This window comes from Puma concolor, chromosome C2 (assembly GCF_028749965.1).
Source record: "Puma concolor isolate L17-30 chromosome C2, mPumCon1.1.hap2, whole genome shotgun sequence".
Taxonomy (NCBI): domain Eukaryota; kingdom Metazoa; phylum Chordata; class Mammalia; order Carnivora; family Felidae; genus Puma; species Puma concolor.
Window position 1 is genome coordinate 22,072,042 of NC_141675.1, and position 27,736 is coordinate 22,099,777.

The window sequence follows — 27,736 nt, forward strand, 5'->3', positions numbered from 1 at the left end:
AAATGTAGTCATCCTGTTTTGTGTGGCCCATGTTTAAGATTTTTTTAAGTTAATTCTATTATTCTGCAATTCAGAAACAAGAAAAACAAATTCCCACATTAAGGAGAAAATGTGCAATCCAGGAACATTTGCACAGTCTGATGTCAACCAACAGGGAAACGGATGGGTTAATTATAGTACATCAACCCAACAGACTATAGTGTAACCAGTAAAATATTTGATATGATGTTAAGTAGGGAGACATAAAGGATGCAAATTCTATATATTTTTTCATTCTAACTAATATAAAATATTATTTAAAGGGCAAAGACTGGAAGACAACTTGTATAATGATATTAGTTCCATCATGGTTCTGGGACTAGGGTGATCATTCCTTCTTTATAAAAATTCTTTACCACTATTATACTCACGGTCATTGTTCTTTTGTTTTGTTTTTTGAAATGATTGAGGTTTCTATATAATAATTACGGAGTCACAGTATGGTTATCTAGATCACTGATGTTCAATAGAAATATAATGCAAGCCACATAACTGATTTAAAATTTTCCAGCAATCTGATTGAAAAGGTAAAAATAAACAGATGAAATTAACTTTAAAATATCTTCTTTAATCGAATATATCCAAAATATTATCATTTCAACATGTAATCAGTACTCATGAGGGGCGCTTGGGTGGCTCAGTCAGTTAAGCTTCGGACTCCTGATGTCAGCGCAGGTCGTGAGCTCACGGTTTGTGGATTAGAGCCCCGCAATGGGCTCTGCACTGTGGGCACAAGTCTGTTTGGAATTCTCTCTCTCCCTCTCTGCCCCTCCCCCGTGCACTCTCTCCTTCTGTCTCTCTCTCTCAAAATAAATGTAGTTTAAAAAAAAGTTCTCATGAAATATTTTACATTTTTTTAAATTTCCTATTTTTTGTATAATCTTAGAAATCTCAATGCTAGCCATATTTCAAGTGCTCAGTAGCTCCAGGTAGCCATCAACTATCATACTGGATAGTATAGGACTAGGTGGTTTGGATCTCTCACCCCCCAAAATATCGTGATATTAATAAAAAGCTACATTCTAGAAACATTCTCTCTGAATTGATGGATTACCACAGTAACTGGGCAACCCTCGGCTCACAGACACAGGCAGCAATTTTATGTCTGCAACAGGCTCTACAAGGGCCAAGGGAAAGGAACTGATCGTCTGATTACCTTGTGTAGTTCTCTTTGTATCCAGAAATATCATCATTGGGAGATCTCAGTCTTCGTTGAGACGGTGCCTCCAGATGCCAATAGTTGATGCGGTTTAGGAACATTTTTGCCAACTCAACTATCGTTTGCCTTTCTTTGGCTGGCAGGTGACTAAACTTGTACTGCACAAAGTTATTCACACCCTTAAAAGGAGGGAAGGCCATTTATTCATATAGTTATGCGAGCATACTAATTCTGAACACCCACACAGCACCACTGACGGTTATTAGCAAGAGAACAGACACTTCTCTACTCACAAAGCCTCTTCCTTTTCCCTATTAGAAAACAGGAATGCCCGGAGGAAACTGCACCACAGATCACAGTGGATGAAAAGCGACAAGACAGAGAAGCTGTGAGTTGCTATTCTGTGCCTGCTGCAATCCTCAAGCATCACAGAAAATCAAACTCACAGACTGAAAAGGTCAAAACGTTTCAAATGATAAAATAGGACTATTTTGTAAACTAATTCTTCCTGCACTATCCACATAGATTATATACGATGAGGTTCTTGGATAAACATTATGTTTTTGCATTACCAAAATGTGAATCCAAAGGCCACCAGCACGTCTTCCATTGAACTAAACCAACAGAATTTAAACTCTTTACTATCACTTTTTTTGGCAAGCTTACCAAGGGGAAAAAAATTCTTATTCAGAATTATGAGCTTTTAAAAGAATCTGTGGATTCATTTAATCTTTCTGCAGAACACTCCCATCTAATCTAATTTCAAATAAAAGAACAATGAATTCTTGTTTAACAGAGTTTGGAGACAAAATAAAATTTCTTCTACTGAAAACTGATAAAAATACATTTATTTGTACTAGGGACTCTGATGTCCTATCTTCTGTAATCATTCTCGTTAAGAAATTCAGTCAAGAGAATCTAAGATTTATTTAGCCAAACAATGATAGGCTAAAAAGTGACTCTGACGAGGAGTAGAACACCTCACAGAGAAAGTCTATCCATGTCAACAGATTCCCCAAGTAAACCAGTTTCTTTCCAGGAATCATAATGTAACAGAAAGTCAATTTCTGGATGCAAAATCTCATTTCCTATTTGTGCTTTTTGCTTGACTTACAATGTTTTTGACAATGCTCCTGAATTCCCTCACCTCAACAGGCTTTTTCAGATAGTGCCAAATAAAAGGACAAAGACCTAATTTTAAAACATCAACACCAAAACAGAGCACATTCCGTGTGTTCTTGTGAACTACATGTTCTTAATTTTTTTCTTCCCCAAACACACAGTGAATTCTGAGTATACAGCAACCATAAAAGACAAAAGCTAGATCATTTATTAAATTAAATATTCACTTGTGATGCAAAGGGTCCAAAACAATTTCTCCATACTCATCTCTAAGCATCTCTAAGCTGGGTATAGAGGATGGAAGGAAGACGCATGTAAAAATGCAAAGAAGATTAGGTTTGTTCAGCCTTAGAGCAATAAAAAAGGGCTTCTCTCTTTTTTTTCTTTTTACCTGTTCAATACTAGGTTTTTCAAATGGGGGTTTCTTCTCCAAAGAGCCTTCAACCACAGGTTTTCCTCTTTGTAAAATAGACTTTCTCAAGAGCTGCAAAAAAAAATCATTAAGAAAATCAGTGTCTCTCTCACACACACACACACACAGAGACATACATAGCCTCTGAAGGGAAGTAACCATATTCTAATTATCTTAACTACATGTAAATAAATCCTTAAATCAGTAAAAATGGGTGACTACCAGGTAACCCAAATTTGCCTTCACACCCATGACCAGAGCTATGAGAAACTAAGACCCCTTTCATGTTCTGTGCAGACTAGCACAGTAGCAGTAGCCACCGGACTCTCTCTCCGACTCATTTCCCTTCTCCCCACTATTTCCAGATTCCACTGACCCAGAGGCCTGGCGTGCAACACGCACATTTTGCACATGCCCACCTAGGCCAATGCAGGTGCGCTCAAGAGGGTTTTATTTAACCCCCTGAAAGGCAGAGATCCATTCTGCACAAGTATGGCCAGGGGAGAGGGATGTCTGTAGCTCCCATATGTCGTATGCATCATCTAGAGCCCAGGCCCTTGGGGAAGGAATTCTCTAAGACTCTCAATTGGCAACTTTCACTGCTGCGGTCTTTTCTCATTTCCTTTCCATCCATAGAATGCAGGCCAAGTGTTCTGGCATCTCAATGCCCACAAAACAAAACACTGCTCTTAATCCTTGCCACTGGAATTTAAAGCCCTCAAAGAGCAAATATCAGAGAGAAAAGGGAACACAGAGTCACTAATCAAGACCTAATTTGAAAATAAATTTGGTATTGAAATCCTTTACTTTCAACCTTTGCTTGAATCTTTCATAACATTTACATGGGGGCCAGTCATCACATGACCACACATTTAAGTTAAATCTTTCCCTCCTTTCTCCACTTACTGCCTCTTCAGTGGAAACAAAACACAGCAACCATTCTCCCAGGAGTTAATGGAAACGGACAAATGGCCAAGGTTGAGGATCACCATGTGCTCCCCCTGGGCCATGTTTTGCAAGGGCCTCAATTCCTTCTAGGGGTGCCAATACATTATTAGCATGGGACATTCATTGATCTTTTCAAGGAATTATGCCCATTTTTACAAAAATAAGTATGCAAAAATAAGTCACTATATCTGTTTCTAAGGACACGGAAAGCTTGATCATAAAATCTAAATACAAATAAATTCCCACTGCCTACTTTTTTTACCCAGTTAAAATAAGACCTCTTGGGAACTTGGTCCACTAGGGGTTTCAAAACGGAGATAAACTAACAGGTTGGGGAGTTGCTGAATCTCAGTTTCTTCATCTACAAAAGGACAGAGCTGGGATAAGTGGGCCCATGAAAGACATTTAATGCTAGCATCAAGCATTTGCATCCTTACTTTTGCCAGGCACTCTTCACAGTTCTTTATAGGTCTTATCTCCTGGAATGCGCATAACAACCTTTTGAGGCAGGTGCTGTTACTGTCTGTACTTTACAGATAAGGACACAGGGAGAATGACCCGCCCAATGTCACATTTCCAATGTGATGGACCCAGGGTTCAAACCCAGACAGTGGACTTCCAGAGCCACATTAACAGGGTCGAGATACACCCAGCTTTACGAGGCAGCTTTTCACTGGGTTTATCTTCAACATCTAAGCCTGAGGTTTTTAAGATGTTACACAAATGTGTAATACATTTCATTTTAATTTAATTATTGAGACATAAGACACAGGAACTGCCTTTCAAAAGGTAAGGCATGGGTGATTTATTACTTATTTGCCCAAAAAAGGACTCTGGGGGAAGTGGGGGAGAATGCTGAATAGTTGGGGTTTCGTTCCCATGGGCCAACATATTTGCACTGTTGAAGACGAGGGAGGTGAGAGAGAGAAAACGTACTTCAAAGCAGAGCAATGTTTTCTGGCCTATTTGGTTAGTTATAAAGGGAATCGAGAGGAGGCTGGCAGGATGGAAACCTTGACACCACCTTCACTTCCAGCCGGCGGTGGGGGCTGCCAGGGCACTTCGTTCCAAGACAAATAATAGCGGCAGTCATGCAGACGTTGTTTTTCTTCGACGAAGATCTTTTTCCAAAGAAGCTCTAAACAGCATGACCCTGCCAGGCTTCAATCTGGATGACTCAGGCCTCATAGCCATGTCAACAAGTTGTCACCTGGAGTAGCCTAGTGCCTGCTAATGGTAGTGGGGGATTCAGCTGTTTGTCCTCTTTCTGCCCACCCCGCTCCTCTCTCTCTCTCTCTCTGTCTCTCTGTCTCTCTCTCTCTCTGTTTCCTCTCCCTCACCTCCCATTAACCTTTTTAGAACTAATATCCCCTAGGGGTGCCTGGGTGGCTCAGTTGGTTGAGTGTCCGACTTTGGCTCAGGTCATGATCTCATGGTCCGTGAGTTAGAGCCTCGCGTGGGGCTCTGTGCTGACAGCTCAGAGCCTGGACCCTGCTTCAGATTCTGTGTCTCCCTCTCTCTCTGCCCCTCCCCCACTTGTGCTCTCTCTCTCTCTCTCTCTCTATCAAAAATAAATATTTTTAAAAATTAAAAAAAAAAAAGGATATCCCCAAAACCTAAAAATACAATTCTCCTATCTACCTGTTTGTCTCCTATCTACCCCAAAGCCCCATTAGTACTCCCCCCCAAAAAAAGACAAAAGTAAATAAATGAGAAGGGAAAATTATGTTATCAAGTAAATTCACATTAAAAAAGGGAGTGTGGTGCCTGGGTGCCTCGGTTGGACATCCAACTTCAGCTCGGGTCATGATCTTGAGGTCAGTGGGTTCAGGCCCCACGTCGGGCTCTGTGCTGACGGTTCGGAGCCTGGAGCCTGCTTCTGATTCTGTGTCTCCCTCTCTCTCTGCTCCTCCCCTGCTCCCGCTCTGCCTGTCTGTCTCTCAAAAATAAATAAACGTTAAAAAAATTTTTTTTTAAAAAAGCTATGGGAATTGGGCACAAAATTTGCAATGAGATTCCTAGCAGCCAAAGCAAAAGAGGGAAGTCAGTGGAAAATTTTCCTATCCTTATCATATGAAATGAAGCACGGTGCTCATTAAAAGAGGCAAACCTTGGGGCGCCTGGGTGGCGCAGTCGGTTAAGCGTCCGACTTCAGCCAGGTCACGATCTCGCGGTCCGGGAGTTCGAGCCCCGCGTCAGGCTCTGGGCTGATGGCTCAGAGCCTGGAGCCTGTTTCCGATTCTGTGTCTCCCTCTCTCTCTGCCCCTCCCCCGTTCATGCTCTGTCTCTCTCTGTCCCAAAAATAAATAAACGTTGGAAAAAAAAAATTTAAAAAAAAAAAAAAAAAAAGAGGCAAACCTTGGGGCGCCTGAGTGGCTCAGTCGGTTAAGTGTCTGACTCTTGATTTCGGCTTAGGTCGTGATCTCATAGTTCGTGAGACAGAATCCCACATCTGGCTCCATGCAGAGTGCAAAGCCTGCCTGGGATTCTCTCTGATCTCTCCCTCTGCCTCTCTCTCTCTCAAAATAAATAAACAAACATTAAAAAAAAGGGGGCGGGGGCAAACCTTTCCTGGCTACAAGCTCTGAGTACACTGTTTTGTTTGCTGTCTTTGTTTTTAAAAGAATCTTGTAAGTATTAAATAATACGACATAATCAACAGTGCCTCAATAGCAAGGTGTTTTTGTTTTTAATTATTTCCTGTCAGCCCCCTTTAAAAAATGTCATTTTTGGAACTTTTTCTGTCTGTTCCCACCACTAGTTCCTCTCCCACACTGTCCATCCTGACAGCAATCAGAAACTGGGGAGACAACGGTCTGCAGAGAGGGGACGGATGTGACCCAAATGCAGCTGAGGCAGAGCCACGAGGAAGCAGCTACAGGGAATGGCAGCAGGAATCAGTGAATGGGGTCAAGGAGACACAGAGGACAGTGGTGAGGTGCCCAAATCTGGAAATTCTTGATTCCTCCCCTTGAAGTACGAGAGTCAAGGCCCTGGTGCCACCCTCCAACCAGATCTCCCCCCACCTTCCCCTGGCTCACTGGGCTCCACCACACGGGCCTCCTTACTGTTCCCACATCACATCAGACTCACTCAGTGCACGGCCTAGACGGCGGTCCTTCTGCTGCCTGGAAAGCTCTTGCCCCCAGCCCTTTTCGGCAATGGCTCCTGTCCCCCAATTCAGGTTCCTGCTCGACTGTGGTCTCCTCAGAAAGGCTTTCTTAACTGCCCTTCCTCATTATCATGTCCGCCCACCGACCACCATCCCTGCCATTCTGATTCCACTTACCCTACTTTGTTTCTCTTCACAGCACTTATCACCACCTGCAAATATATTATTTACTGGTTGATTGTCTGCCTCTTCTACTGAAATGTCAACTCCATGAGGGCAAGGACTTTGTTTTGCCCACTGATCTATCCCTCATGCCTACACGAGTGCCATGCACAGACCAGGTGTGCAATACATATCTGGATGGATGAATGGATGGGTGGATGGATGGAAAGAAATCCATAAGCAAAAGCAAATAAAGATATTCAAATCTGCATACAAATATGAAGGCTCTCAAGGAGAGTGATGTGTTCAGCACATGGCGGGTCACTTTAGAGACTCCCTCATGGAGAAATGCATGCTTCCACAAACTCTGCGGGCGAAACATACCATGAGCTGAGAACCTTCCCACCCCCGACCTGGGATACAGAAACGGAGCACATCTGAACAATGAGAGAGAGAGAGAGAAGAAAAGCCTTCTTAAAAGGGTGAAACCTCACCTTAAATAGATAGAAATAAACTTGTTTGGTGTCTGCATCTTCTTCCCTGTGGACGCAGGTAAAGAGATATTCCACATCCAACACTATTCCCAGGAGTCTGTTCATCTCTTCCTCTGACACGTTTTCCAGGTGGGAAACATGGGCAGCTGAAGACAAAAATCGAGGGAACATATGTGACACGGGAGCTGGAGACAGCAAACGTTCTTGACTTTAAAACAGAAGGGTCTCTCTCTAAATCTCCGGGGACACCAATGCATTAGGTTGCACTGTAAACAGAGGAATTTCTGAACTCCTGAAAGACCTCAGTCTTCTCTCAAAGTCAACTTAAAATTAAAAGACTGTCAACTTGCTGAGCCCTGGCCTCCCCCTCCAAGACCCAAAGTGGGCCAGCAGCTAATGTGTTCTAATAAACGTATACTTTAAGATCCAGAACTTGTCGGCACCAAAGTCTGGTCCTCATAGTGTTGAATTCTTTTTTTTTTGAATTGAAGTAGAGCTGATGTGCAACGTTACATTAATTTCAGGCGTCCAACGTGGTGATTCGACGAGTCTATATGTTACAGTATGCTCACCAGCCGTGTAGCTATCACAAAATCACCGGCTATATTCCCTATGGTATACCTTTCGTTCCCATGACATGTTCATTCCATAACTAGAAGCCTGAGCTTCCCCCTCCCCACTTCACCCAATTTGCCCATCCACCCAACCCCTGTCCTTTGGCAACCACCGGTTTGTTCTCTGTATTTATGGGTTTGTTTCTGCTTTTTGACAGCGTTAAATTCCTATGTTTCCACATAAGAATTCCTATGTTTCCCCATGCCTGTGAATAGTTCAGTGAGCCAAGAATATCATATTAGTGTAAAAACTGAATAACGGCCCTTTCCCTCAGCCTTTCTGAGCAATGCAATGAAATCTCACTATCGTTGCAGCCAAGTCCCAAGACCTATTTGAGCTTCAGATTCAACGCCTTCCTTCGTCAAGCCCCCAAATGCATTTTTCCCACCTTTGTTCTGTAAGATCTCTAGTTAGTGACCTAGCCACTGACCTTCTCTCCCATGCCCCTGTCCTCTCTTCTACCCAAATCCAGTCCATCTATCAAGGTTATTGCATTTAATCCTCAAACCATCCCATGAATAGGTATTAGTCATCCCATCTGACAACTGGAGAAACTGAGGCTCAGAGAGAATGGATGCTGTTTCATCCAATGTCACTTAGCCAACAAGGCAGAGCCAGGGTCTAAAAGTGAAAAATGCTTGACCCAAATTCCAAATTCCCAAAAAGCACACTTTTTGTTGATTAGCTGATTCACTTCAAGTCCTTCCTCACTTACAAAGGTTCCTCTAGGTAAACCACTCAACCCCTATCCCAGGAGCTCTCCTGGGTCAGGATCCCCTCTCTCATCTCTGCATCCCCAGCATTTATCACTATGCTTGCCACAGAATAGGCAATGGCACTTTGAGGGAAACCTCTTAGGTACAGCTCTTGGCATGCTGGCTTAAAAATGCTTAGACACAGAAGTGTTTGAGATCATTTTTAAAGAGAGACTAAACCACGTAGATTTCCCTTGCCTTCTTAAAAGGAGATGGAACTGTGGCGTCTGGGTGGCTCAGTCGGTTGTGCATCCGACATCGGCTCAGGTCATGATCTCACAGCTCGTGAGTTGGAGCCCCACATAGGTTCTGTGCTGACAGCTCAGAGTCTGGAGCCTGCTTCAGATTGTGTCTCCCTCTCTCTCTGCCCCTAACCTACTCGCATTCTGTCTCTGTCTCTCTCAAAAATAAATAAACATTAAAAAAAAAAATTAAAAAAAAAAAAAGAGATGGACCTAAAGATTATTGAGGAATACTTGTCAGGTGTCAGGCATGGGTCAGTCTACCCCAGAGACCATGGTGCTCTTGTCATTAATCCACGAAACTCAATCATCAGACTGGGACAGAGAATGCTGCTGGTACCCTGGGCTATCTCCTCCCCTTACCACTTCAGGTATACCTTCTGGCGTCCAGTTACGGGCAGCTCCATTTCTCTACCTAAGGGCTTTTTCAGTCATTGTAATCTGCTCTGCCATCCACCTGCCCCTCAACAGCAGCCCTTAACCCAAAGCCAAGACATCCGCCTATAAATAAATACCCCAGATCCCTCATCCCTCAGGCTGAATAACTGGCTCCCAGATTTCCCACTCCCCACCCAAAATTAAGTAGCAGTTGCCCAAGGTGGGAGCTGGCTCAGTAATTCACCCTCTCTTGGCTGCTTTTTCCTCACTTCACCCTTCTACTCCCCTAGCTTCATGCCAAATAAACTACAGGCATTCAAATCCCTGTCTTAGGATCTGCTTCTGAGGGAGCTCAAACTAAAATATGCAGTCAAATGCATTTTCAGAGACTCAAGAGGATTAAATACCAAGAGGCTGAGACTTGTAAATTGTCCACAAGGAAGCCAGATTAAAGAACTCAGAATTAGAGAGGCAGAGGACACCCAACTTTCCTTCCTTTCTCACGTGGAAAAATGATGGAAAGGCAGAGTGATGGGCCCAAGGTCATGGACCATTGGTAAATCAGCATGATGTGCACATACGTGTGCGTGGTGTGCGTGTGCATGCACATATGCACCCCATAGAACACTTTTCAAGGTAAGAGAAGAAGGAAGTTTGTTTATCTGTCTGCCTTGGGCACTGTGGAATAAATCTAATGGATACATCTAAACTAGATGCCAACACTGTATCATCACATTACCAAATAGAAAAAGAGTAACCAACTAAACTATTTCTCAGAACTTAAGTAACTTGTATCTTAAAAAAAATTACAAATATATATGAGTATAAATAAAACATTAATATTCAAATCTATTACTTCCTACTTGGCTATCCAACATGTGACTTCATCATTTCCTAAAAGCTACCCAAAATTAGACTTCCTTTTAGGTATAATGTTTGCCAGGTCACTTTTTTTTTTTTTTTTTTTTAAGTCTGTGCAAAATTTTCCTTGAGGTCAGTCTGGAGCCTTTGGGACACAGGCCTCATTCTGAAGACAACTAGGTCAAAATTTTTATGTCAGTTATTTACAGAAATAATTTTACTGAAAACTGCTTTTGCCTTGTAATGTTTAATTGCTTTCCAGTGATAAGCTATGAAAGCAATCGGTTTATAACATAACATCAATTCCTTCAGATTCTCCACCATACCAAACAGTCTAATTAAGGTGCTAAGATAAGTGGGTTTAACTCATAGAAGTACAGGCCATGATTTATTTTTAAAACCAGTGGTTGACTTTCTTTAAGCCACAAAACACTTAACCCAAATGAATTCTTCGTCTTTTTTTTTTTTTTAAGTAGGCTCCGTGCCCAATCCAATGCCACTCTTGAACTAATGACCCTGACATCAAAACCTGAGCTGAGACCAAGAGTCAGATGCTTAACAGACTCAGCCACCCAGGAGCCCCAGCCCAAAGGAATTCTTAATCAGAATTAGAAAAAGTTGCTCTGATTGAAACAGAAGTTGGAGGCATCTACTATCAGAAGGCGAGCTTGGGGGCATCCCCTCCCCTTGCTGGGGCTCTACAGTTTGAAAACCACTGTTTAGAACCATCATCCAGCGTATTCTGAAAAAGAGACATTAAAATGCTTAAAAAGTAAGACCCGGGGCGCCTGGGTGGCGCAGTCGGTTAAGCGTCCGATTTCAGCCAGGTCACGATCTCGCGGTCCGGGAGTTCGAGCCCCGCGTCGGGCTCTGGGCTGATGGCTCAGAGCCTGGAGCCTGTTTCCGATTCTGTGTCTCCCTCTCTCTCTGCCCCTCCCCCGTTCATGCTCTGTCTCTCTCTGTCCCAAAAATAAATAAATGTTAAAAAAAAAAAATTAAAAAAAAAAAAAAAAAAGAAATGTCAAGGTTTATGGGAAAAAAAAAAAAAAAAAAGTAAGACCCGAGGAAATTTCTTTCCTGCTGATTCTGCCCATAATGAAATCCATGATCTCTCCTCAAAGCTCTGTGTGTAAGCCAAAGCACAAAGGACTAAGGAGCTGAAGACTGGGAGGCCTGTGGGTTAAATGGAACAGCAAGTTTTCCAGAAGGAGGGAGGGAAAGGGGAAAGGCTGTGCCCGGCAAATGGGGCTAACATTTGCAGCACAAGAGGGTCGGTATCTCTTCCTCTGAGAATAAGGGTGGGTGTGGGGTGAAACCAGCCCCCAGATTCAGGCGAGCTTCCTCTCACTGTCTCTCAGAGTAACCACTTTTCCCTGTCCCTACCTTGCTGGTCATTGGGATCTCAAGCCTAGAGTACCAAAATAGCCCAGACTGTTTTCTCTCTCCCGGGACACCCTTCCTAAAACACCACTTTCTTCAAACAACCCCTTCCCTACCAAATCCAAAGACTGACTCCTTGTGGCTGCTGACCAGAAGTGGACAGGACTTACTCAGGAGCCCACAATCAACCCCAACCCATGCAAACACCCAGGTGCACTTCACTCTAACTACAAAGCTAAACTATTTACTATACTGACAATCAACTCATATTTAACTAAAAACGGTCAGTCATAATTGAAAAAAACCCTTCTTTCAATTTGGAAAGCAATCTGTGCTTCAGTTTGGAAGCGCATTACTAAAAAATAAAAATAAAAGTAAAAATCTGTAAACTACGTTGTACAAATCTATAGCAGTTAATCTGCCACAGAACTCGTAAGGCTGAATCATTGCTATTTAAAGCTTTTGTAGGGGCCCCTGGCTGCCTCGGATGGTAAAACATGCAACTCTTGATCTCAGGGTTGCAAGTCTGAGTCCCATGTTGACTGTAGAGATTACCTAAAAATAAAATCTTCAGGGGCCCCTGGGTGGTTCAGTTGGTTAGATGTCTGACTTCAGCTCAGGTCATGATCTCGAAGCTCTGTGTATTCAAGCCCTGCATTGGGATCTGTGCTGACAGCTCAGAGCCTGGAGACTGCTTCAGATTCTGTGTCTCCCTCTCCCTCTCCCTCCCTCTCTCCCTCTCCCTCCCTCTCTCCCTCTCTCTCCCTCTCTCTCTCTCTCTCTCTCTCTGCCCCTCCTCCACTCACACACTCTCTTTCAAAAATAAATACACATTAAACAATTTTTAATAAAAAACTAAAATCTTGGGGCGCCTGGGTGGCGCAGTCGGTTAAGCGTCCGACTTCAGCCAGGTCACGATCTCGCGGTCCGTGAGTTCGAGCCCCGCGTCAGGCTCTGGGCTGATGGCTCAGAGCCTGGAGCCTGTTTCCGATTCTGTGTCTCCCTCTCTCTCTGCCCCTCCCCCGTTCATGCTCTGTCTCTCTCTGTCGCAAAAATAAATAAACGTTGAAAAAAAATTTTAAAAAAAAAAAAAAAAAAACTAAAATCTTTAAAATAAACAAATAAAGCTGTTGTATATGCTCCCTAGTTTAGCTTCCCCCACCAGGGAAGTTTGCATCAATGCAGACTCTCAAGTGTGAGAGCATAATGTGCCTTCCCCCACTCCTGCCTCCAGTGAAGAATCATTCTCGGTAATTAAATTAGCCTTTTGAAAATTAATGAGTCCCCCACTGCTTTGATTTGCATTCACTGAAATGCCCTTGGAGGTGTTTGTTTTTCCGTGTTACTGGCCATTTGTATTTGTTCTTTTGAGCACTATTCATGTCCTCTGCCTGGTTTTCTTAGGATGTTGGTCTTTTTCTCATTGCCTTGAAAGAGCTTTAAGTCCTTCATGTTCATTGTAAATGCTCCTGGATTTTGTTGCGGTTTGGGGTGGGTTGTAAAGGAATCTTAAATTTTTTATAAAGTCAAATCTATGTTAGGCCTTTCTTTAAGGCCTTGCTTGCAAAGGTCTTCCCTAAATAACCAGAAGATGACAAAAATGTATTTTCTCCTAGCTCTTTAACAGGTTCTTAATTTATTTTATTTTTTTATTTTAGAAAGAGAGAGCAAGCGAGAGGAGGGAAGGAGAGAGAAAGAGAGAATTTCAAGCAGGCTCCATGCCCGATCCCACCACTCTGGGATCACGACCAGAAACCAAGAGTAGGACACTAACCAACTGAACCACCAAGGCAGCCGAACAGGTTTGTTTTTAAAATATAAAACATTCCTCCACCAAAATGTCAACGTCATAAAAGACAGAAAACAAAATAATATAGAAAAAAAGCTGAGGAACTGTTCCTGATTAAAGGAAACTAAAGGGACCTGCTGTGAAATTGTAACTTGTAATAAAATATATATATTTAGTCTTTGTCCCCTGTCCTGGCACAGTGCTTTTTCCTCCCCACCCCCCACTGTGCTTCTAAAACCCTTGGAATTTCCTAAGTAATAAGAGCAACAATGCGAAAGGAGTATCTTTTGTTATTCATAACAAGTCCTCTGCAACCACACCTGAATTTAAGTCACTGACCTTTTAGAAAGTCCCTATGGATGGGGGGGGCTGATTGCCAGGGGAACCAAATAAGTGACTAAGGGTTGGAATTTTCAGTCCCACCTTCTCTACCTATGATGGGGGTGGGGAGTGATCTGGAGGCTGAATTAATCACTAGTAGCCAAAGCTTTAATCAATCGTGCCCATATAATGCAGTCTCCATAAAAACCCCAGCTGAAGGGGTTTGGAGAGCTTCAAGGCTGGTGCAAAAAGGAAGGTGCTGGGAGAGTAGTGTGCTTGGAGCTTCGTGCTCCTTTCCTCCAACCTCTCTTCCAACTGGCTGTCCCTGAACTATAATCCAGTGTTTTGGTTTGTTTTTTAATATTTATTTATTGAAAGAGAGAGAGAGAGAGCGCGCGCGCCTGCACAAGCAGGAGAAGAGGAGACAGAGAGGGACACAGAATCCCAAGCAAGCTCCACACTCAGTGCAGAGCCTGACACAGGGCTCGAACTCATGAACTGTGAGATCACGACCTGAGCCGAAATCATGAGTCGGATGCTCAACTGGGCCACCTGGGCACCCCTGAACAACGTCCTTTTATGATAAACCAGTAATCAAAGAAACTGTTTTCCTGAGATCTGTGAGTCACTCTAGAAAATTATCCAACCCCAGGAGGGGGGGCATGGGAATCTCCAGCTTACAACCAGTTGGTCAGAAACACAAGTGAAACTGGGACTTGCCATTGGCATCTCAAGTGGGAGGAAGGTGGGGGACCGAGCCCTCAACCTGTGGGGTCTGTACTGACTATAAGGCCATTAGCGTCAGAACTGAGTTAAGAATTGCAAGACAGCCTGTAGTTGTCCACTGGAGCGCCAGAGTATTGCTGATGAGAAAAAGCCCACACATTTGGTGCCAGAAGCGTTCGGGAAGTATTGACTGTGAGCAAACTGTTTTCCTTTCACATGACAGCTAAGCACACTCGTGATTCTAGACTGGGTGCTTAATGTGAAGGACAATATCAGTTGGGGTCAACTGATAAAAGTAGAATACAAACGGTAGATTAAAATATTACATTAATGCTAAAATATACTGACGCTGGTAACTGAACTGGGATTATGTAAAAGAACGTCCTTATTTTTAGTAAATACACATTGTAGTATTTAGGGGGAAAGTGCCATGATGTATATATATGCAACTTATTTTCATATGGTCCAGGGGGAAAAAAAATGTATATACAAATACACACAGGAGCCCCTGGGTGGCTCAATCAGTGAGACCTCTGACTCTTGATTTCAGCTCAGGTCATGATCTCATGATTCATGAGCTCGAGCTCCAGTCGAGCTCCACTGACAGTGCAGAGCCTGCTTGGGATTCTCTCTCTACCCTTTCTCTCTGTCCCTTCCCTCATGCATGCATTCGTGCTCTCTCTCTCTCTCAAAAATAAATAAACTTAAAAAAATACACACAAACTCAAATATGTGAGTCTCTATGTATATTTATACATATATGAGAGCAAATAACAAAGGAAATCGGGCATAAATCTGAAGTAAATCTGAGCAAAATCTATATGGGATGTCCTTTGTTACTAGTCTAATGACTTCTCTATAGGTTTGAAATTATTTCCCAATAAACGGATTTTTAAAAACCTTTCATCCCCATCCCCACCCCCGCCAAAAAAAAAAAACTTTCATTCACTTGGAATTTAATAATCATATATAAAGGACCCTGTTTTCATTCCAAATAGTCTTCCAAGGACATGGCACAGAGCATCGATATAATTTTCCAAAATTGGCCAACCCTTTACTTATGGGAAAAGCTTGCTCTTTCTGGTGGGCCAAGGTTTCCCCAAGGGTCCATCGTGTGCAGAGGACAGGGGGAAGCGGAGGGAAGGTGTGAGCCAGAAGACTGGCGGGGCAGGGTCTGCTCTCTTCATGTCTCTCCAGGAGGATGTACCTTGGCACCTCTCAGTGCAACACCCAGGGTGCCCCAGAGAGACCTGCCAAAGGCCTGCTGCCAAGGATCACGGTGCAGCTGTTGCCTTGCTGGGAACAGGAAGCACACTGTCACCATGTGCTGTGACCCTCTCTAAGCTCTGGCTCCGTGCATCACTGGCCTGCACTTCTCTTGAGGACAGCCTGCCCGTCCTCACATGCCCTGCAGTGTGAACAGGCAGCAGCTGGGCGGGCGGCTAACATGTCTCCGCTTCCTTGGACTGGAAAGAAAGCAAACAGCACAGCACCCGTAGCATTTGTAAGCTGTTCAAATATATTTTTTTTGCTCATGGGAATTTGAGGTCAAAGCTAGAAGAGGTAAAACAGATTCCTTCAATGAAACCTTCTGAATTGACTAACATCTAAAAGTTTATAATTTACAAGGGGTTTCCTCTTTTGTAATCTCAGATCTGGATGGAGAAAAAGAGAAGTTTAAGATTAAGAGCCCTTTAGATGAGTTCAGTCCAATATATATAGAATATAAGACACATATGTATATATAAGTACACTAGCAGCCACTTTTAAAATTTTTTTTTTTTTTAACGTTTATTTATTTTTTTGGGACAGAGAGAGACAGAGCATGAACGGGGGAGGGGCAGAGAGAGAGGGAGACACAGAATCAGAAACAGGCTCCAGGCTCTGAGCCATCAGCCCAGAGCCCGACGCGGGGCTCAAACTCACGGACCGCGAGATCGTGACCTGGCTGAAGTCGGACGCTTAACCGACTGCGCCACCCAGGCGCCCCTAGCAGCCACTTTTAAAAAGGTGAAATTAGGGGTGCCTGGGTGGCTCAGTTGGTTAAGCATCTGACTTCTGCTCAGGTCATGATCTCACGGTTCGTGAGTTCGAGCCCCGCGTCGGGCTCTGGGCTGATGGCTCGGAGCCTGGAGCCTGCTTCGGATTCTGTGTCTCCCTCTCTCTCTGCCCCTCCCCTGTTCAAGTTCTGTCTCACTCTGTCTCTCAAAAATAAATAAATGTTAAAAAAAATTAAAAACAATACATAAATAAAAGGGTGAAATTAATTTATTAATACATTTTATTTAGCTCAATATATACATTATTCAACATGCACTCAGTGTAAAAAATTATTAATAGTTTGCATTCTTCTATAATACTAAGTCTTCAAAACCAGTGTGCGTTTTACACCTTCAGTGTTTTTCAATTCAAGCTAGCCACGCGTGACTAGTGGCTACTGTTTTGGACAGTGGCGGTACAGATTTCAAACTGTGAAAGCTCCCCTAAATGCTAGCAGCCATTTTTTAATATTAAGGAATTCAGTGAGTGCTTATCAATGAAGGAATAAGCCCAATTATGCCCAAGGAACTGAATATATTAGGAACTAGAGAAAAAGTACTTAACCTTAGTCTACTACAGAAAGCCTACAATACACTATTATATAGTTACATATTATATAATCATTTATTATATATCTTAGATGTATGATTAAGAATAATTATAGTTATGCAAGGAACATCGCAGTACAGCTCCAAGAGGCCTTTATTCTCTCCACCAAGTTCTAGACAAGTCAAACCTTGGGGGTGAGCAGGGTTCCCCTGGAGGAGAACGAAGGAAAGGCACTGCGGGTGTTGTGAGCCTCTGCATCCACAGTAGAGGTGGGAGAAAATAGAACCTTCAGAGGGGCGCCTGGGTGGCTCAGTCAATTAAGAATCCAACTTCGGCTCAGGTCAGGATCTCACAATGTGTGGGCTTGAGCCCTGCATCGGGCTCTCTGTTATCAGCATAGAGTCTGCTTCAGATCCTCTGTCCCCCACCCCTCCCCCGGCCCCTCTCTGTCCCTACCCAGCTCATGCATATGCGTGTGCTCACAGGCTCTCTCTCAAAAATAAATAAGCATTAAAAAAAAAAAAAAAAAAAAAAAAAAAAGACCTTCAGAGAACATGGACCAGCCTGGTAGCCAAAATGCAGCAGAGACGGGGCGGGCAGTGAAGGCTAGACGCCAGAGGCCCAACAATCCTCAGCGAGAGCTGAACTTCACTCTGAGAATAATGGGAGGCTCAGAGGGGCTAAACACGAGAACGCTTAGCTCAAATTAGATCACTACTTTCTTGGGACGCTGAGTGCACAAGGATGGAGATGGGGACTCCAGGTGCTCCTGCTACAGAGAAGAAACCTGAATTCAGGGAAAGCTGGAAGGAGGCACAGGCGAGAAAAGCAACAGGAAGGACTTCATGATCCAAGGAAGGTAGGGAGAAGTAACTCACATGAAGCGAGCAGAAAAAAAATTACCAGATGTATCTATCCCCTTAACTCCTACTGTATACCAGACTCCCAGCTCCTGACAACTCTGAAACCTATGTGTAAAAGACAGCATTAGAAACACAAGGGGGCCTGGCTGGCTCAGTCGGTGGGGCACGCGACTCTTGATCTAGGGGTTGTTGGTTTGAGCCCCACGTTGGCTGCAGACATTACTTACAAAGAAAATCTTTACAAACAAAACAAAAGGGAGAACACCCAGCCAGAGAAACATGCTGACTTGACCCAGATGGCTGGGTCAAGTGTGCTGGGCCCCCTATTTCTATCATTTGGCATCTATATAGTACATTCGTAAATGGGAACTAGAAGTGATTAAGTGGTGGAGGTCTGTGCAGTGTGGTAAGGCTGAAGAAAACGTGTTGGGTCAATGATTTACCTATGATTTAAATGTCTGAATTAGTCCATGAGGAAAACACTGGTAGTCCCTTCATACCTCATGCTATTCAAGAAAATAAGCTCTAGTGTAATTGGTTAGTGCTAGTCTTTACTTTCCTTAGAAAGTTTCCACTGTAAATAAGCAAGTAAGCAGAGGTAACCATAGTAAAAAAGAACTGTCAATTTCTACCATTGTAATGTTTAAACACGAGTGTATCTGTGTGATATATGTGTCTTTATCAGGAAAAAGTGATGGCAGGGGAACAGTAACCAAAAACCTCCTACTTACAACTGCAGAAAACTATCATTAGTCAAATTTAATAATCAGTGTATCCTGGCAGAGGTCAGAACAATGAACTTCAAAATGACAACAAAAATTCCAATTGTGTTTGATCACAATGGAGCATTTCCTCCTTCCCGATCATAGAAGCAGACTGCTATTCAATCAAATAAGCAATCCCCAAATAAGGAACTTTTATTAATACTAAAATAAGGAGAAATGTTTGGGCCAATGAAGTGCTTTGTTAAATTTCTGTAATCTGAACTTGACTGTCCCAATCTCAAATGACAAATAATTTCAGACAATGGACTCGAATGTTGCCAGGCCAGCGCTATCCAAAGGAAATATAATGTGAACCACAGGTGTAATTTTAAGTCTTCCATTTGGAAGACCATTTTCCATTGGAAAAAGAAACAGGTGAAATTAATTTTAATAATATATTTTATTAACCCAATATACTTAAAATACCATTTCAACATATAATCACTATTAATGAGACAGCTCATCTTACCTTTTTTCATACTAACCTTTCAAAATCTGGCACGTATTTTATATGTACAGCTCATCTTAATTTGGAGTAGCTATATTTCGAGTGCTCACTAACTCAAGTAGCAAGTAGCTATAACGTTGCACAGCATGGGTCTAGACTAACCATTTTATTCTGTGGATGAAAACTCTGAATCACAAAGGGATTGGGAAAGTGCTGTGCCAGGCCTAGAATTCTGGTTTCCTAATTCACAACTGAACGTTCTTTCCACTCGGCCAGACTGTCAGTCCTATGTTTTGTACCCAGGAGACAGGGAAGAGTGTCCAATGACAGGCCAAGGACACCTGGGAGGGCAGTAACTGTCAGGAGACCGCATGAAACCAGAGCTCACTGTCAAAAGAAAATGTATGGCTGAACCAAACAGTATCGGACAGCAAAGCAACAGAACAGACATCATCTCAATCGATAAGCCTGAAGGTTATGTGTTGATAAGCACGGGAATGTTACACGTTGAAACATGTGCATGATCACTGGGGACTAAATCCACCAGGCTCAGCATAGTGACTGTGGAATCAGAATGGTGTACACAAATTTAAATATATTTGAGAATTCAGGCCATCATTTCTAACAGAATTCCTTATACCCTAATCTCTACTGTTGGCATAATTTAATCTGCATAAATAGGAAAATACGTGTGGAACTTGATTTAAATACTCTGGCAAAATACTCTGATACTAAGACCAAAAAATAAACTGTGAGATTCTGCCAATAATTCTAAGAGCATTTGAAAATGTACAGACATTTCAATTTTAGAAAAGCACACTGAAGAGAGACAGAGGTAAACGGGGTGGGAAGGGAAAGGACAGAGACGAGGAAAAGTATTTTTAAAACACCAACAACCTCAATACCGTGAGAAAATCACTGTCAGCAACTCAACATAATCCTTCCAGATCCTTTCCTGTTAGCATATATTGAAAAAAAAATATGTCATATCTTCTAAACTGATAAAATGAGATTATACTCATGATGCCATTCTTAAGTCAGCATGCCTTCGTGGGAATGACCACCTTCCATGCAGTTCTCGAAGGGTGCAGCGGAGGGCTGGGCACGTGACAGATGCTACACCAATCGGATCCTATCCTCCAGGGATGTAAATCTTCCTAAGCTGATACTCCCGGGGGCTGGGCAGATGGAGCTGAATCATCCAGTGGGGGTGTCCTGGACAGAAGGCCCACAGATTTCTGCAGCTGAGATCCCTGAACAAGACTAAAACTGGGTCTCCCTGTGTTTTCAGCTTCTGGAAGCTACCTTCTTATAAACACTGTTTTCTTATTTAAGCTAAGCAGAACTCCTATCTGTTGGCCGAAGTTCAAGAACTCTGGGAGTATGGTAATACTACCACTAACAGCAAGAAGAGCTAAGAGTAATGCATTAATTTGCCAGGTACTGATCTAAAATTTTTATGTTTTATCTCACTTAATCCTCACAACAATCCTATGATATCAATACTGTTACTAACTCGGTTTCAGAGCTGAGAAAATGGAGCTCCAGGTAAACTGAATAACATGCCCCACTCACAGCTACTGGTTGTAGAACCAAGATTTTATCTTGGGCTGGTGGATCCTTAAGTCCTAAATTATAAAAGCTCCAATTAAGCTACTTTATGACTTGCTTTTTTCATTAATGATATGTTAAGAATGTCTTTCCATATTGGAAAATACATCATTTTTAATAGCCATATTGAATTTTATAATATAGATTGTCATGATTCAAGCAATTATCTCCTACTCTGGGATACTTAAGTTGTTTCTAGTCTTTTAATATCATGAATAAAGCTGTAATAATGTTCTTTTAGTTTTGAGGACACATCTTGATTTACAAATAGGTTAAATTTCTGGCATGGATCTGCCAGGTCAAAGGATATGTACTTTTTTCCCTATTCTTGATTGTGTATCAAATAAGGGTATTTGTTTTCAAAGCTAGTTGAGAAATATAAAAGGGAACAAAGTTAGCTTTTCTTTGTAAAAGGCCATTTCTGCCTTTGGGCATTCATGTGTGTTTACATGCTCAGAATGGAGACAATCTGCTCAGCTAAGAAAGAAGGCTCTGTTTTTAAATGTTAATTGATGTAAGATAATTGGATTTCCCAATCAATACCAAATACAGTTCAAGCACAGTGCTTAAGAAGTTCCTGAGCCAGCTTTTTATTGCATCATATTTCCTGAGGCAAATTCTAAAGGGCACTCGCTCTGGGATCAATTGTGGAAAAGGTAAGTTATAAGCAAAGGTGTTTCTGTAACTCTTGGAATCCATCCTTTGCACTGGTTTTTTCAAAAATCACAACTTACATTATTTCAGACACCAGTTATACAATGATGTAATTATGTGTTTATGGTATGTTTATTTCTTTTGTGAGATCAATGTTCTCTATTTCCTTTCTCAGAAGGTTACTTCAGTGCAGTAACTTCCTGGGAGGATCACATTATCTACTTTTCTGCTCTGTAAGGATTGAAATACTCTCCAGCTGAGTACAAAATAAAACTTCAGACTCGGCCTGACATCATGCTACCTTGAAGGCTGATGCTGCACTGTTTCATATCACCAGGAAGCTCGAAAGAAAGATGATGTCAAAAAGAAGCCACCTACTTACAAATGGTCAGGGGGAAAAAACCGCTTCAGTGACCAGGCTCTGCCCAGAACAACCCTGGACAGTAAACTGAACATGCAAGACGTTCTCCGGGAGACTGGATAACCAAAGCGGAAAAAGTAAGTATAATATTCCAAGATGGTCCTTTATGAACTAGAATTTTAATATCTAGGGAAAACTACCCGTTAACTTTTATCTACCCAAACCAAATACAATTTTTAAAATTTTATCTTAAAACGAGTATCGAGACAAGAACATATTAGCACAGTTCAGTTGAGTAACTCTGGCAGAGCCTATCTTTCCAAACTGACAATGATTATCTTGCCAGGGATAGATAAGAAAGTTGAAAGGGAGAACACAAGTAAACATTCACCAAACACAACCCCAGTGAAGAAAGAGCTACCAGATGCAAGAAAATAAACAATATAAAGATAAAATGAAGCACTTCCAGCAAGTTCAAGGAATCAGAAAATAAAATAATAAAAATAACAATAACGATTAGCTCAAAGACCTTCAGGCTCCCATCAGAATGAATGAGGACACATTACACTCTATTCTAAGCCGCTCAATGGCCGTGGTCCATCTTATCCAGCAATCCCCCAGTGGAACCCAGCTCTTAGGGAAGGGGGGAGAGATGGATAAGGACTCAGTGCAAACAGTGCAGAGCTTGTCTCACATTAAGCAAATTCATGAGACTAAATAGACTCTTTTGTTACTGCCTCAAAAAGAGGTAAATAGCATGCGAGTTTGGTTAACCCACGGAATTCAGTAAGTTAGAACTTTCAGGCAACGAGGACATCGTTCACGTTCCCTTGAAGATTTAGGAACTCACCTAGGGCATGGCTACAACTCCGGCAGGATTCTGTTAGACTGACAATTATTTGCTGCAGATCAGCTCTGGGGGGAGTAGGAGAAGGGTTGGGGTTTTTCCAGCCATTACATTTACAAGACTCCTCGGCCTAAAAAAGGAATAGAGAAAATCATGTAACAAGCAGCAATGGACTCAACATTTTACGTGAGATCAATACACACTAGTTACAGGACAGCTATCCTCCCCGCTCCTGACTTTGTAACTTTCAATATATGCACAAGAAACAAAAAAACAGAGAAAAAGGCAAAGGGAGTGTTTGATCCAGGCATTTTGTGTTTTTGTAGTTTTTTTGTTTGTTTCTTTTCTGCTGGCTGGAATGTGAGTGCTGCAGCTCAGACAGCAGACCCATACACTTTGGTACCATTGCCCCAAGCAAATGTCCATGGAGTGGTCAGTTCCTAAGGAATCCATGCAGAAAGCTTCCCGAGGCAACAGGCCAGATTCCTGAGGTACCTGGAACACAGCCGGGGCCTTGGCCATGATTGAGCCTTGCAGGTTCGAAGGCCCCCCCACCCCCCCCACCCCACCCCCCCACCCCTCCCCGCTGCAACTCTGTCCCAAGGACCAGAAAGGAAACCCACGAAACTGAGGAAGTTAGCAATCTTAAGGACTTGAGGAGGGACACGCCCAGGGGAAGCCACATTTGCTGGCTTCTAAGTCCTTCCAAGTAGGCTCCAGCTTTAGAAAGAGAGAGGGTCTCACCGTGTAGTCTGGGATTTCTACTTGTGATATTTCTGAGGTTTCCTGAACTGCAACACTATTATTTATTATTTTGGCAACACTTACTAGATATCTTCCATACTCTCCACATTCCCCTACCTTCTTTGAGAACAGTGAATACAATCTAGCCTTTTTATAGTGACTTGGGTTATAAAATGTAGGACGAGGGATAGAAAGATATCAACTATTTTCAAATGTAAAAATAGCATGAAACATAGCTGGCTGATTGCGGGTGAGAGCCTTCTATGTACACTGTCCAATATGTAACCACTAGCCACATGTGACTGTTGAGCACTTGAAATGTAGCTAGTCCAAACTGAAATGTGCTGCAGATTTACATACCAGATTTAAAACACTAATGCAAAAATAAAATATCGCATTATTAATGTTCACACTGGTTACATGTTGAAACATTAATATTTTAGGTGCATGGAGTTAAATAAAAGATATTAAAATTCATTTGACCTGTTTCTTTTTACTTTTTTATTTTTTATTTATTTTTTTTATTTTTTTTTTTTATAAATTTTTTTTTTTTTCAACGTTTGTTTATTTTTGGGACAGAGAGAGACAGCATGAACGGGGGAGGGGCAGAGAGAGAGGGAGACACAGAATTGGAAACAGGCTCCAGGCTCTGAGCCATCAGCCCAGAGCCTGACGCGGGGCTCGAACTCACGGACCGCGAGATCGTGACCTGGCTGAAGTCGGACGCTTAACCGACTGCGCCACCCAGGCGCCCCTCTTTTTACTTTTTTAATGTGGCTACTGGAACATTTAAAATTACATATGTGGTTCACATTCTACTTCTTTGGGTAGCACTGGTCTACAAAACATCGCATAAATTTTTGTGCTCAGGCTTTGTGTTCGATCTTTGATCAGAGATTTTTTTCTTCCCGCTTCCCACCACCTCCCACCCGCCAGCCCACAAACCCCATAGCAGATAGCTGAAGTTAGTAGAAGTCTAATTTGTAGAAAATTGGAGAAAGGCTGCTACCTTAACCTCACACAGAAAATTCTCCAAGACAGGGGCAGTTTCTGAAGTGTGTACACATATAGGAGAATAAGAAATGAAAGAATACATAACTGGCAAGGCAAGAAGGGCCAAGGTGAAAGAAGGAAAACGTGTTTCTACAGATAAGACCCTATGCTTTTGAAGATAAGTCCTTTGCAGTGGGCCCTGCGAACGTTGGCAAGCCCAGCCTGACTGCTTCTCACATTTTATCACATTTTATCATCCATGAGGATGGAGAAGGAAGACCAAAAACAGCAGCTTAACAGCACAACCCCCAATGAGTAGTAGCTCAAGCAACCCTCTTATGTTTGGCCAGGCATCAGGAAGGATCTGACTATCAAACCCTACTCTTCACTTACTAAGCTGAACTGGGCCGTGAAATTCCCTATAATGAGCCAGCCACTTCTTCAGAGACTGGAAAGGTCTCAAAGAGCCATGTTTTTGAGAAGGGCTCTCATGACAACTTCCACCCAAGAAAGCATCCCTATAATCTTTGTAGGGATGGAGGAAAACACCCCCATTGTGGACCATTCCTCTCCTAGCAGTGGAATAGCTACCCAAGGGACTCCCACGGCCTCTGGCTTCTCTGAGCAGCTGCCCTTTCCAAAAAAAAAAAAAAAAAAACTCTTGGTAGAAAAAGAAAAATGATGACAATAGTAGTCCCAACAAACCGATTAAATACAGCAGGATAAATCTAAAAGGAAAAATAGCAATGGCCCAAAGCCTTTCAGTTTGTAGAACTAAATTCCAAGCCAAAGAACTACTATGCATATTGAGTCATTCATTGAACAGTATGTATTGAGGGCCTACTCTGTGCCAAGTACTTCTGCTAAGTATAGAAGGAAAGAACTAAAGATCCTGCCCTCCTGGTGATGACGGATGGGGCAAACAGGCAACACAAATTAACGAAGTATATAGTATATTAGAAAGTGACAGTGCTATGGAAGGAAAGATGAAGAGATGGGAGAGGGGGTGGGGGAAAGGACAGGATAGAATCTGCAATTTTAAGTAGCCTTTTTGAGAAAGGAGCAATAAAGCAAAGACTTGAAGGAGCAGAGGGAGGCGACCATTAGATGTCTGGTGGAAGAATATCCCAGACAGAGGAAATAAAGCAAAGTCAAGAGTGGCTGCCTTGATCAACAAAAAGCAAAGACCAGCATGGCTAGAGCACAGTGAGCAAAGGAAAGAGCTGAGCTGGAAGTAGGAGGAATCCTGCAAAGCCTCAGAGGCAGTAAGAAGGACTTCAGCTGTCGTGTCTCCCTCTCCAACAGGATCCTCTGGGCTTGAAACAGGGATAGGGACAGAACACAAGGACATGAGGCAAGATGTCTCCAAACTCATTTGTTTCTTTCATTTTTTCCTTTCCTCATTTGTGTAAAGCCTTCCCACTTTCTCTTTTCCTTTAGCATCACTCATAGAGGCATCCATTTTTCTGTCATTAGCTTATGTGAGCAAATAATCCAATTTCCTTTCACTTTTAACTTCCAATCCAGGATCAACTATGCATTATTCTATTACACAGGGAAGCACAATAACTACTCATACATTCCAGAATTTATAAATCTCTTTGCTTATCTAGATACAAAGGAACTCTAGTCTAATACCTTAACCAAGGCCCAGCAACAGAACAAAGGATTCTTCTGAAACTACCAAAAGATGCCAAGTTGTCTCGTTAAGAGTTTCATCACTTAGCCTTTCTGGCAGTGACAACCTGCCCACAAGAACATGCCCCTCGCGAAGGACCTCCTGCACCCATCCCTGGAAGAAGAGGAGAGGAAACACAAGAAGAAGCGCCTGGTACAGAGCCCCAACTCCTACTTCATGGACGTGAAGTGCCCGGGGTGCTACAAAATCACCACCGTGTTCAGCCATGCACAGACAGTGGTGCTGTGTGTGGGCTGCTCCACCATTCTGTGCCAGCTGACAGGAGGAAAAGCAAGGCTCACGGAAGGATGCTCCTTCAGACGGAAGTAGCACTAAGTGCACCCTGAGTCAACGTGAGCGGGGAACTATCCCAATAAACAGATTTTGCATACGTTCAAAAAAAAAAAAAAAAAAGAGTTTTATCACTTACTAAGGCCCAAGATTAACTTTAGGCTAGAGATCAGGTGGGTAATAACAAGTTCAAAACCCCAAGGAATTATGTAATCTGGGATTCTGTCCTCATTCACTTTAGCTTTTGACAAACGATGGATTTTGCATCTGGGCACATTAGCAACGACAGCCTACGTCTCCTTCTTTGGCAGGTTGTCTATGGGAAGGCAGGAAAACTAGCAGGAACTCTGCATGGACCAGAGTAAGACTAACCACTGCCAGCAGCGGTAACTCCAGATTCTCAGAGAGACAGTGACCCAGTGAGACATGAATTTCCTTCATTATGAGGAAGCCTGAGAAGCCAACTTGCTCTGAACTGATCCAAAAGTATTTCTAGCCTATGTACTTCACCTCTACAAGAGGCATCAGCCTTGACAAAACACTACTCCGCAGTTCAAAGGTATGAGTCTACAGGTAAATCTCTCCATACTGTGCTTGGGGCTGAAATCCATGGGATCACGCCGTAGCTAAGGCAGTGTTGGGAATGGATTATCTCAGAAGACAATGCTAACGGGGAATGTTTTCTCTGTATTTGGACGGTGGGTGGGAAGAATGCAGAGGGAAAAGAATAGACAGAATGTGAACCTTTCCTACTGACTCATGCACTGGCTACGTATTCATTCTTCAAACACTGAGCACTACTACATATCAATCATAGGACCAGATACAGAAGACACACAAGAAATTTCTCCAGAAATAGAAACCTACCCCAGTGGTTCTCAATGTTAGAGGCACACTGGAATTACTGGAGAGCTCTGCTAAGCCTAATACCACACCTGGCTCTAGATCAATTAAATCAGGATATCTGGATATAGATCCCAGACATCAGTATTTTTTTAAGCTAGTGATTCCAATGTGTAGACAAACTTGGGCATCTCTGATCTAAAAGGAAGAGTTACTAATAATGGATCCATTAAAAACACACACACTGGGGTGCCTGGATGGCTCAGTCGGTTAAGCGTCCAACTTTGGTTCAGTTCATGATCTCATGGTTCGTGAGTTCGAGCCCCACACTGGGCTCTGTGCTGACAGCTCAGAGCCTGGAGCCTGCTTTGGATTCTGTGTTTCCCTTTCGCTCTGACCCTCCTCTGCTCACACTCAGTCACACTCTCTCTCTCTCTCTCTCAAATAAACGTTAAAAAAAAATAAAACACACATGCATACTAATAGGCCATGTCAGGAAGATCTACACAGACAAGGGGCTTTTCAAGTGGGAGGA

At 42.6% G+C, this 27,736-nt stretch overlaps 1 protein-coding gene, 1 long non-coding RNA gene and 1 pseudogene across 4 annotated transcripts in view; 1 reads left to right on the plus strand and 2 right to left on the minus strand.

Moving 5' to 3' along the window:
* KAT2B (lysine acetyltransferase 2B) overlaps window positions 1–27,736 on the minus strand; it is a 105,359-nt gene that overhangs the window by 49,185 nt on the left and 28,438 nt on the right. For all 3 annotated transcript variants that reach the window (XM_086674202.1, XM_086674201.1, XM_086674203.1), the window contains exons 2-5: window positions 22,656–22,782; window positions 7,449–7,594; window positions 2,712–2,804; window positions 1,196–1,377 (exon numbers count right to left, since the gene is read on the minus strand). In XM_086674202.1, coding sequence (XP_086530328.1) covers window positions 1,196–1,377; window positions 2,712–2,804; window positions 7,449–7,594; window positions 22,656–22,782 — 548 coding nt within the window. The remainder of the gene's footprint in view (window positions 1–1,195; window positions 1,378–2,711; window positions 2,805–7,448; window positions 7,595–22,655; window positions 22,783–27,736) is intronic.
* Window positions 4,461–6,963, minus strand: LOC147577133 (uncharacterized). Its single transcript, XR_015239939.1, has 2 exons — window positions 6,039–6,963; window positions 4,461–5,790 (listed from the first exon to the last, which is right to left on the minus strand). It is a non-coding gene; the product is annotated as an uncharacterized LOC147577133 (long non-coding RNA).
* On the plus strand, window positions 24,158–26,458 carry LOC112849349 (small ribosomal subunit protein eS27-like pseudogene; annotated as a pseudogene).